At 50.0% G+C, this 10,876-nt stretch overlaps 1 protein-coding gene across 1 annotated transcript; it reads right to left on the minus strand.

Moving 5' to 3' along the window:
* Positions 1-929: 929 nt before the first annotated feature.
* On the minus strand, positions 930-10,834 carry LOC123256639 (U3 small nucleolar RNA-associated protein 14 homolog A-like; the record flags this gene model as incomplete). Its single annotated transcript, XM_044685226.1, has 8 exons — positions 930-1,338; positions 2,911-3,010; positions 3,258-3,451; positions 4,859-5,301; positions 7,646-8,012; positions 9,388-9,465; positions 9,551-9,674; positions 10,740-10,834. Coding segments are annotated over 8 exons (1,668 nt in total), but the record flags the coding sequence as incomplete, so codon positions are not given.
* Between the last annotated feature and the right edge of the window lie 42 nt (positions 10,835-10,876).

The raw sequence follows: 10,876 nt of genomic DNA on the forward strand, positions 1-10,876 counted from the left end.
GGCTCCAGATGGGGTACCTTGAGGGTATCAGGGGATGAAGAGTGCCCCTCCTAGGGGCAAGGGAAGGGATCTGTAGTTTTCTGTGCAGGGAGTGAGGTGATGGTTGTTCCTCTGGCTAGCCCTCCTCATCCTTTGGGGCTGCCCACCTTACCCATTCCCAGGAGTGTGGCCGTGCAACCAAAACCCCAATTCTTCTAAAACCAGGGAACCAGCACCCTGTATCCCACTGGGGTTGGTTACTCAAAGGGTCCTAAGGGCATTCTGCTGATCTCTTCTCATGATCTTCCCAAATGTGCAAAATCTAGAGGATTATAAAGGAAATCAATCAGATTCGACCCCCTCATATTCAAATGGGGTGACAAATCCAGAGGGGAAAGGAACTGGCCAAATCGGTGGCCTGGGTGAGGCATCTCTACTGGGGGGGGATGCTTTTCCTGCTCTCTTTCCCCCTCTCCCAGTGAGAGTGAGAGCGAGAGAGTGAGAGCAAGAGCGAGAAAAAGAGAGAGAGAGAGAGGGAGAGAGAGAATGAGAGAGCGAGAGAGCAAGAGAGAGAATAGCTATGAAAAGGCTGCAGAACAGTCCAGTGCTGATCAGGTGTATGGAAGCCCTCCCTTCTTAGAATCAATAGGCAGAAGAGTGGTAAGGGCTATATAGGCCATGAGGGCTCAGGGTCACAGAGCTAGGAAGTAGCTGAGGTCAAATTTGAATCCAGGTCCTCCCAGCTCCAGGCCTGGAGCTGCCCCTTCTGGAAAGTATTCTTAAATCTGTTTTGCACTCTTGGTTTTTCTTGCTTCTCAACACTGACCCAACTGGATCCCTACTGGCCCACCTAATGGGCTCTTTGTACACAATCAAGGAGTTGGGGGAGTCTTCAGTAGATCTGTTTTGATGGTGAAGAAGGGAGATACCTGGAGAATGAGCTCCATGTATATAAAAGGTTTACTTTATTTCCAGGAGGCATCATCATCCACAGACACTGTGGCACAGCACCAGGGACCGAGTGCCCGCCAAGTTCTCCTGGAGGGGGAGGGGTGGGGTGTGTGTGATCAATTGATGAGCTATGGACTGTCTTTAACACCTTCCCCTCCCGTTCCGGCGGGGGTGGGAGTAGGCATGCAGTTGTGCTTCCCTCTGTAGGGTAGGTGGGCCCAAGTGGGAAGGACTAGATTCAACATCTTTCTCTTTGATGGGCTCAATGATGTAGCCCGGCCTTGTCACAATCCGAGGAGCGGTCAGCTTCTGGAAGGCCCTTTGTGTGTTCCACGTGGTGCCCACTGGCGTCTTGATGGTCTCTTCAAACTGACCTTGGTGGGTAAATGGGAATGGAAGCACATTCACCTGCAGAAAAAGGAAAGGGAGCTCAGGCCTGGGGCCCAGGGTTCTGGGAAGAGACTGACATAACTCTGGGTCCTGGCAGGCAGTAGGAGGTGGAAGTTAGAGAGGAAACAGGAAGCATATGGCATTTGGGCAATATTGGGGGTCCCGGAAGGTAAGGGCCAGAGGGGATGGCCTCACTTAAGGATTCTGCAGTAGAAAGGCAGTGTGGTGTAGTGGGAAGGGCTTTGGATCTAGGTTCAAATCTCAGCTTTCTTGCTTATTTGCCTGCACAGTCCAAACAAGCTTTCTCTTTGAGCCTCAGTTTCTTCATCTATAAAAGGTGTTCAATTCCTCAGCCTCCAGGGTCCTTTCTACCTCGAAATCTATGCTACCCTGTGACTGACTGATAGATAGAACACTAGATTCTAAGTCAGGAGCCCTGGATTCCAAACTTGGATCAGAGCCTCGGTGGGCCACCCAACTCCAGGAAGCCTTCCCTCCTCTCTTGGGCCTCACACAGCAGTATTCTGTTTGAGCTTCTCTAAGGTACGTCCAAACAAGATACGCCAGAGAGAGCGTAGCCAATCTCTCCGCTTTCTCCAGGTCCAATCCCAAAATACACATATACTTCCATACCGAAGGAATCAGCGGGGACTTCTGACCTCGAAAACCGCCCTCTTGCCTTGGGTGGTGTGCGTGCGCCTCAGGCTTATTCAAAAAAGGAAAATGCCAACTAGTTTCTTATTGTGGCCCAGGCCGAATGGTTTGTTTGGCCCTTACTGCTGCCATAAACCCAAGGGTGGAGGGATTGTTCTTGCGTGGATTCTATTCCGTATCTGAACAGCATCCATATCTGGGATTCCTAGATTTATAGACCTGGAAAGGCCCTTCGAGGTTATCTGGTGGCCCTGCCTTCCTCCTCCTCCCACCCACATAAAACCCTTAGTTTGGCCCTTCAGAACCTGGCCCCTCTCCTAGTTTTCTAGGCTTCTCTCGCTATCTCCACCCACCCTCCCCTCCCCAACCCTCCTAGCTGTTCTGTGAACAAGCTACTCCGTGTGACTGACTACTTTCTCTGGGGGGTAGGCTGTGGTCTGCTCTGGACTGCCCCATGTCTGGAATGCTCTCTCCTCACTTCAAGCCCCAGGTAAAATGGCATGTTCTACAGGAAGCCTTTCCTGGTCCCCCTTGGGCTAGGTACATCTGTACATAGCTACTGGCACACTGTATCCCCCACTAGACTTGGAGCTCCCTGAGGGCAGGGATGACTGTCCTTTGACTTCCATTTTATCCCCAGCACTTAGCAGAGTGCCTGGCACACAGGCTCACCAACATGCTCCCAAGAGCTCAGAAGGCTTAGGTGATTTGCCCCAGGCCACATAGCTCCTAGTGCCAGACGGAAGATTTAAACCCAGGTCAAGTGCTATGTTCTTTTGCCTGTGCCCTGCTGGCTAGCACTCCACTGTGCCCCCTCCCTCTCATCAGTCAGGTTCTATGTCAGGGACAGGAAGACTCAAATCTGCTGGCCCATGAGGCCCCCAGTCTTCTGCATCAGGGACAGGTTGGGAGGCTGTGTGGAAGCCACCTCCCTACCTGGTGAGCTGCTGCCTGGATGTTTCGTTTCTCACTGATGACCACATTTGGCAAGCTCCGGTCTTTCCTTGCAGAGCCTTTAGGGGCTTTGACGAGAAACCTGAACAATGGAGGAGAGCAAGAAGTCTGATGAAGCACCCGAGACAGGGCAGTCCAGGCAGGGCTAGGAGACTACTGGGCGGCAAGAGAGGCTTTGTGTCCTTTTTGGTTGTGGAACTCTTTCCTCCCCAAGTCTCAGTATCCCTAGCTGGAAAATGGGCAGAAGAATAATGAACTGTCCTCCCTCCTGAGGTTGCCATGAGATTCCACTGGGCTCTAGAAATGTATGTAAATCAGTGGGGACTTACCGGCGTCTCTTCCTGGCACTGATCACCAAGCCCGGGCCACCCCACTGTCCCCAGCCTGGCAGGCTCAGGTCAATCTCTTTGGGCTTGCTTGCCTTCTCAGCTTCTAGTTTATCCTTCTGGAAGTCAGTGATGACATCGTCCCCCGAGAAGGCCTCCTTTATTATCTGCCTTTGGGTTACCTCCTCGTCACAGTCCTGGGAGGAGACAAGAGCAAGAGGCAGATGGGAGTGCAGGTTGCCAGCTACTAAGCAGCATGGACTGCCTGGGGTGCCAGGCTGTGACACTTCGGCGCCCCCTGGGGGAAGCACTGAACAATGTCCCAAAGAGTGCAAACTGGGTGGAGGAAAGGAAGGCCTGGTTCAGCGGAACTGGCCAGGGTAGAGGTCACCTCCTCCTGGCCAGGTGCAGGGCCCTGAATCTGGGGTGGGGAACAGAGTAGAATCAAAAGCCTGGAGTTGGCCGGAGGATTCCAGCCCTAATCTGCGCTCCCCCCTCCCCCCCCAATCAGGAGTCCTGGCTTTTTATGGAGAAGTTTTAGCCTCTGGCAACACTGAAACATGGCAGGTTCTGTAGGGAGCAGGGAGGCCAGCTGGCCATTCCTTTGGCACCCAGGCAAACCTTAAGGCCACACAAGCAGGTAGTCATTAGTAAAAAGTAAAGCTTGAAAGCTGGGAGGGTCCATTTAGCTGTTAATGGAGGACAGGATCCCAAAAGATCTTGCCTCGGCACACTGCCCACACGCTTAGCTTTTTATACGTTTGCCCCCTAGATTGGGCGTTCTTAAACCTTTTTTTTGTCTTGGACCCACCTGGCTGGGGAAGCCTATAGATGAGGATCCGACTGAGAATCAGGTTTCTGAATACATAAACTACACTGGCTTCAGACACTTCCCAGCCATGCGACCCTGGGCAAGTCACTTCACCCCCATTGCCTAGCCCTTACCACTCTTCTGCCTTAGAACCAATACACAGTATTTACTCCAAGATGGAAGGTAAGGGTTTTAAAAAAAAACAACTACAGAAGATGCTGAGGAAAAACAATTACCCTGAAATAGTTATCAACATGTTAGAAAAAGTGGCCAGTTTCCCAGGCTCCTGCCCTAGGAGAAGGTAGGAAGTGCCTAGTTTTTCCATCTTGTTTTTAGATCCTCAGCACTTACAGGGGACAGAGCCTAGTACACAGCAGGCACTTTCTACATGTTTCAATGGTTTGGATTAGCAGAGGCCACATTTGAACCCAGGTTCAGGAATCCTAGGGGATTGGGGAGCAGACAGTGCCTCAGCCCCCTACAGGGAAGGATTACCACTCTGCTCTTTGGTCTGGCCTTCAATTGTTGCCGCTGTTGGTACTAGTCACTTTGCTTAAAGGGATATGGGGATGAGTCGGGAGGCCTTTAAACACCTCTCCCTGCTCAGCCCCATAGTAGCCAGGACAGGAGACAAGGGGTAGCGTCAACAGGTCAACAGCAATGCTAGGGGTATGGGAGATTTTGGTCTTTTGGGGGGACTCACAGAATCTGAAGGAAGGGTTTCAAAATGGCCAGCAAGGCCTCTTGGCTGGGAGTTTGCCCCCCAAAAGGCCCTGGGCCTAGCTCTACTCACCTCTTCTTCTACAACAGTGGGAGCTGACAAAGAGTTTGCCTGGTGGGTTTTCCCACTGATGATGGTGTGCAGTTCAGCCATGGGCTCCTTTTTCTTCTTTAAAGGACTCTTCTGCTTAGACGGTCTATGCTCCTGCTTCTGCTTCTGCTTCTGCTTCTGCTTCTGCTTCTGCTGCCTTTCTGTTACAGTTCCGAGGACTGTCTGTTCTTGAACAGCTTCCTCCAAGCCCAAAGCATCTAGGGCCTCCATGGTCTGCACTCTTTCTGGTCTCTCATCTAGCAAGGGCTGCTCCTCTCTCTGGACACTTGGCTCCTCGGAGACAGCGGAAACTGAGTTCACACTCTGTTCTCCATCTTGCCTCTTCTTGGCCTTCTTGTTTATTTGCTGAGAGAGGGTTCTCAGTTCAGCTAACACCTCCGCAGTTTCCTCTGTCCTCCTGGGGGCTAGAAAAAGAAAATCAGAATTATTAGGGAAGGGAGACAGGAAGGTGCCTCATCAATGAATACTTCCTAACTACCCATTGGGTGACTGACGGGTGCTTCTGTGAAGGATACTCCAGGGACGAATGGGGGAGTCTCCATCTGCTGGATTTCTGGGCCAGTTTGCTAATCACTGCCTGCCTGTCAAGGAGTGGGCAGAGGAGTTTAGTAGTAAAAGCATTTTCAGTTTTGCCAGTGACTCACTGGATAAATGGGCAGGGAAGCCTGCTGATGTGGGGTGCCCAAGGGGTCAAAAAACAGGTGCTTTCTGGATTCCACATTATCAAGCAGTGCCCTATCATCCACTGGCTCATTCAGAAAACCAGAGGCAGAAGTTTCTATGATGTTACTCTCTAGCCATCCCCAAGTTTCATAGGTTTCAAAGCTGGAAGGGACCCCCGAGGCCATCTAGTCCAGTGCCTCATATTAGAAGATAAAGCTTAGGCCCAGTAAGGAAAAAGGATTTGCACACAGTCCCTCAGAGACACAGAGGAACCAGTCCAACCCTTCATTTTGCAGACGGACACAGGAGGCTGTTAGGCCTTGCCTTTTGGACATCCATCCATCCATCCATCCATCCATCCATCCATCCATCATTCCCTTTGATCAGAAGGGATTAGCCTTCCTCATTTCATCCTTTACAAACAATCCCTTTTCTTTTAGCAGTTTATTATCATAAAAGTGAGCATTTATATAGCACTTAAAGGTTTGCAAAGGAAGTGCTTAACATGCTCTCATGTAATCCTAGTGAGGTGAGTGCTAGCTATAGTTATAGCATTTTACAGATGAGGAAACTGAACTTGGGAAAGATCAACTGACTTGTCCAAAGTCAGAGAGTTGAAAAGTTTCTGAGGCAGGATTTCTATTGGGGGCTTCCTGGCTGCAAGCCTAAATGATCTCTCTACAAGGCCACCTACCCAGTGGCCTCAGGGACCATGTCCTATCAATTGTAGTACCAGAATGAGGATCTGGAGAAGTGGTCACCTAGCCATTGCTTTCAGACCACTGGTGAGATCCACCAACCACTCAAGCAGTCAGCCCCTTCCACTCTGGACAGCTCAAACTGCCAGGAAACAAGCAGGTCCCTCTGCTCTTTCAAAAGGGCTGCCGTCTGACCTCTTGTCAGTTAGTTTTTTTCTAAATCCTTCCCTTCCATCTAGAATCTTGTTCCAAAGCAGAAGGGCAGTTAAGGGCCAGGCAGTGAGGGTTAAGTGACTTACTTGCCCAGAGTCACCCAGCTAGGAAGTGTCTGAGGTCACATTTGAACCCAGGACCCCCCATCTCTGGGCCTGGCTCTCCATTCATTGAGCCACCCAGCTGCCCCCATCTAGTTTTGGTTGGAGACAATTCAGCTCCACTGTCCAAGCCTTTAATTGCACCTGAGTCTTCTCTATGTTCAGTTAGGGGAGGTTTTTGGTTTTTGTAATCAAGTTTTGTGGAAGCCTTTGAGCATCCTGATCATTTCTGGATGAGATATCATCTCACCACCATCGCCATCACTGCCACTGCCACAAGCCTTCCCTTGCAACAAGGAAAAGCAGCTAAGCAAAACCCACTGCAGGTTTGGTTCATCCATCCATGCATCACAGTGAAGGCCCCATCCTGTGCCCCACAGTCACAGGGCAAGAACAATGATCTCACCTCTGCCCTGGGGCCAAGATGAGCAACATCACAGCAACACTTTGTCCTAGGGAGGCGACTTAGGTGGACGAGAATCCCAAGTGCTTCAGGCTCCCTGTCACCCTAAATCTAGATAGCAGGAATTCCCTTCTAAAATCATGTGGCTCAGTGCAAACCCTCCCATCTCAGAAACCAGGAAGTAGACAGCTGGGGCCGAGGAAGGGGCTTCTGTCCCAAGGAGGCCCTGGCATACATTCCTCAAAACAGCTGACACTTCTTTGCTCATCAAATGGGTGGATGCAAAGGGACAGATGGGTCTGATGCCAGGAAAAGCCCAGTAGGCAGAGCTGTCCCAAGAGGGAGAGGCTGGTTACCATGTCACAGAAGTCAATAGGTCTCTCCTCCTGGGAGGACTGGAAAGCAAAGAGCAGGGGACCCCAGGGGGTGGGGGTGGGGGGTGGGGGTGAAGGATCAGCTTTAGTGTTACAGCTCATCCTTGGAAGGTCAGCCCGATGCCTAGTTCTAAGTGTTTACATGTTGCTGCACCTTGTGCCAGCAATGCTGTGAGGCAAGGTTTACTCCTCCCATTTCACAGAGGAGGATACTAAGCCTGTTCTTCAGGAAGCAAAGGAGTTCTTCCTGATAGGAATGACTCTTGTGGTTCTTGAGAATTCTCAGGGAATCTTACCTTTTGTCATGAATTCCTGCTTCTGTGAGCCCTGGTCAACCTCTGACCCTTTCCGAAGGGATCGCCTTTCTAGAAGTTCTTGCAGCAAAGCCTCTTCCTCTTCATTGGCCTCTTTGTCCTCCTCAGCCTCAGACTCTTCACTGGAAAGAGGCTCCTTTTGGATCGGAGGGGCCTTGGTGGTGATCCCATGATTTCTTTGCATCCAAGGATTCGGCCCATCAGTGCTTGTCTGCACTTCATTCACGATGTCAGGAATGAGCCCGTTTTCTTCTTCAGCATCTTCATCGTGTTCGCTATCAGAGGGCACCTTAAGTTTCTGGGTCAATTCTTTGTTCTTGAGCAACTGTTCCTGCATTGCCTTTCGGGCCTGAAGGAGACACAGTAAGAGAACCTCAGTCCTAGGGTTCCCAGACTCATCTGACCTCTTGCTCAAAAGCCACCAGCCTCGGAAACCCAACAAGCACTGGAATATTTACTCTGGGCCTACAATTGTGCTAAGACATTATGGACCAGGAGTCAGGAAGCCCTGGGTTCCAATTTAGCATTAGACTACAAGCTGTAGGACCCTGGGCAAGTCACTTTAGCACAGCTTTCTCACCTATACATTGGATCTATTAATGCCTTAGCACCTACCTCCTGGGGAAAACTCAAATAAATGAGTTTAAGTATGTAAAGCACTCTCCAAACTCTAAAGCAGTGTTGGTGAACCTTTTTGAGATTATGTGCCCAAACTGCAACTTCAAGCTGCCTGTGAGGCACCTCCCCTCCCCATTACCCCAGATAGTGGAGAGAGGAAGTGCTTCAATCGGGTGGCTAGGCAGAGGGGCAGGGAATGCAAAAAATATCCTCAGGCCCTATAGAGAGGGGGAATGGAGCAGTCCTCCCTGTGCTGCCTTGGCACCTATGCCCCAGCTTCACCAACACGGTTCTGGAGCATTTACAGAAATGCCAGTTATTATGAGAGCTACCAAAGTAGCATCAGAAATGGTTCCCTAACAGTCACAGCTCTTGGGCTGGAAGAGACCTCAGAAAGCGGCTAATATAAGAAAGATCCCTCAGTTTCCACTTTTCCCACCAACAAAATAGTTGATTCCCTCAGTTTCCAAATTTCTCTACAAGTTGCTGATTAAGGCTTTAATCTTTTCCCAGGCAGAAAAGTATGTTTACCCATCCCTTGGTATCTCTTCTTTCTCAGTTCCTGTTATCTCTCTGCTTTCTCCTGCCTCTAGTCCCTTGCCCAAGGCCCCCTCTCTCAAAGTGGAAACTGAGGGATCTCAGACTTTAGTCTAACACAGACCCTGGACCTCACCCAACATCAGAGATCAACAGACCTTTGCCTTTTCAGACCCTGACAGATGAGGCAGCTCATTTCACTTGTTGGTCACATAAGATGAGGTTTCCCTTGTTATGGGAAAGTTGCTTGAATCTCCATGAGAAAGTTTCCTTGTGGTTTTTGCCTTTATAAACTTGTATATTCATTCAACAAATGGCACTTGGTTGCCACCAGCAATTGAGGCCCTTCCGACCCCAAACTTTGACTTGACTCTTTTTTCCCCAGCCCTTACGTGGGGTACTCTTGGGCCCTGTTCTGCCCCCCCCTCCCCCGGGGCTTTTACACTCATCCACTCTAACTGATGCTACCTTAGAAGCTACCATTCCTGCCCCTTTTAATGCGGTTCATCTAAACCACTCATACTCTGAATCAACTTTTCTCATTCCTTGTCACCGTAGTGTTTGCTTACCGTCAGGTCATACTTGGCCATGATAGCCTTCGACTTGGCCCACTTGCCTTTGTTCTGGTGTTTGAGGCTCATTCGTTCCTGAGAGAAAAGACAGAGGGTGGTGTCAGTATGGTTTGGGGAAAGTGGGCTGGGCTCAAAGAGCAAGGAGAGCTGAGAAGCCTACCTGAATCCTGGCCCTTTCCATTTTTGCAAGTTCTTCCAAGGCTGAGGTGGGATCGACCTCCCGCAATTCTTCAAAATTCTTGAGAACCTTCTTATTGACTCTTTTCTTTAGCACTTTGTGAAACCTGCAGTAGGATGGCCACAAAAGGGAGGAGACACTGTGATGGTGGAGTGGCGCCCCATCCCAGGAGGCAGCTTTGGGTACTGACCCCCTTCTGAAGATGACCAGGATCCCTTTATCTCACTGCCAGCAGCCCTCAGAGTTCCTCAGGTTGTCCTAGGAAGGGTGGGGCGCTGGGGATAGAATGTAGGTGTGCCCTGTTGCTCCTAGACGACTGAGAAAAAGTTAATTCCTAGAGGGCTTAAAGATGGGCTGAAGAGGAGGTGGGCAGAGAAATCCATCCCTATTAGCCCAAACAGTTTTTATGACACATGTCTGGCCCTTCCCTGGTGCCTGGGGAAGAGGAGGTCATTAGGCCAGGGCTATTGAGCAACATTTTCCCCTTTGACAAAGAAGGAACTATCTGGCTAAAACCTGAGAAGTTGCTTTTTAAACAGAGCAAAAACAAAAAAAAAACAAAACAAAACAAAAAAAAAAACAAGTTCTAATGGCATTGGTCGGGGCCATTCAAGGGAAGTCTCACCTGTTTGGAGAATGCCCTGCCCTTCCACATGGCCCATTCTACCAACAAACTGATAATAGGACTTAGAGCTACAAAACCACTGGATTTGGAGATGACAAGAGAATCTTGGTGTCATTTCCAGCTCAGTTACAAACTATGTTCCAGTGTGATTTTGGGCAAGTCACTTTTTCTTTCTGGGTCTCAGTTTCCTCCCCTCTAAAATGAGAGGGGTTGGAGGAAGATGATCTCCAACACCCTTTCTGGCTCTAAATCCTAAGATTCATAACAGCAGTAAGTCCAAGCCCCTCATTTTCTAGAGGGGAAAACTGAGGCTCAGAGAGGAATTGCTTTGTCCATGCACATGTGGTTGGGAGGCAGCAGAAGCTGGAATCTGAACCAAGGTGTCCTGCGTCTTGAAAGTCAGTGTTCTTGTTGCTGTCTGGTGCTGCCTTTGGCCAGCCAGTGGCGTTGCTTCCCTTAGGGGTTTATGGCAAGGCATAAACCAGAGTTTTTCCCTCAAATGGAAAATAAAAGAAATGGCCCATTCTCCCGGCGGCCTCTTCTTACTTTTTGCTTTTGATTTTCTTCTCTCTTCGAGCCCTGGCCTCATAGTAGGACTGCAGGGCCCGGGCTTTTTGGAGCTCTGCTCGGCGCTGCTTGGCCTACAATGAACGACAGGGATGGTAACATCAGGGCTTACAGGC

The sequence above is a fragment of the Gracilinanus agilis genome, unplaced genomic scaffold (genome assembly GCF_016433145.1).
Source record: "Gracilinanus agilis isolate LMUSP501 unplaced genomic scaffold, AgileGrace unplaced_scaffold7601, whole genome shotgun sequence".
Taxonomy (NCBI): domain Eukaryota; kingdom Metazoa; phylum Chordata; class Mammalia; order Didelphimorphia; family Didelphidae; genus Gracilinanus; species Gracilinanus agilis.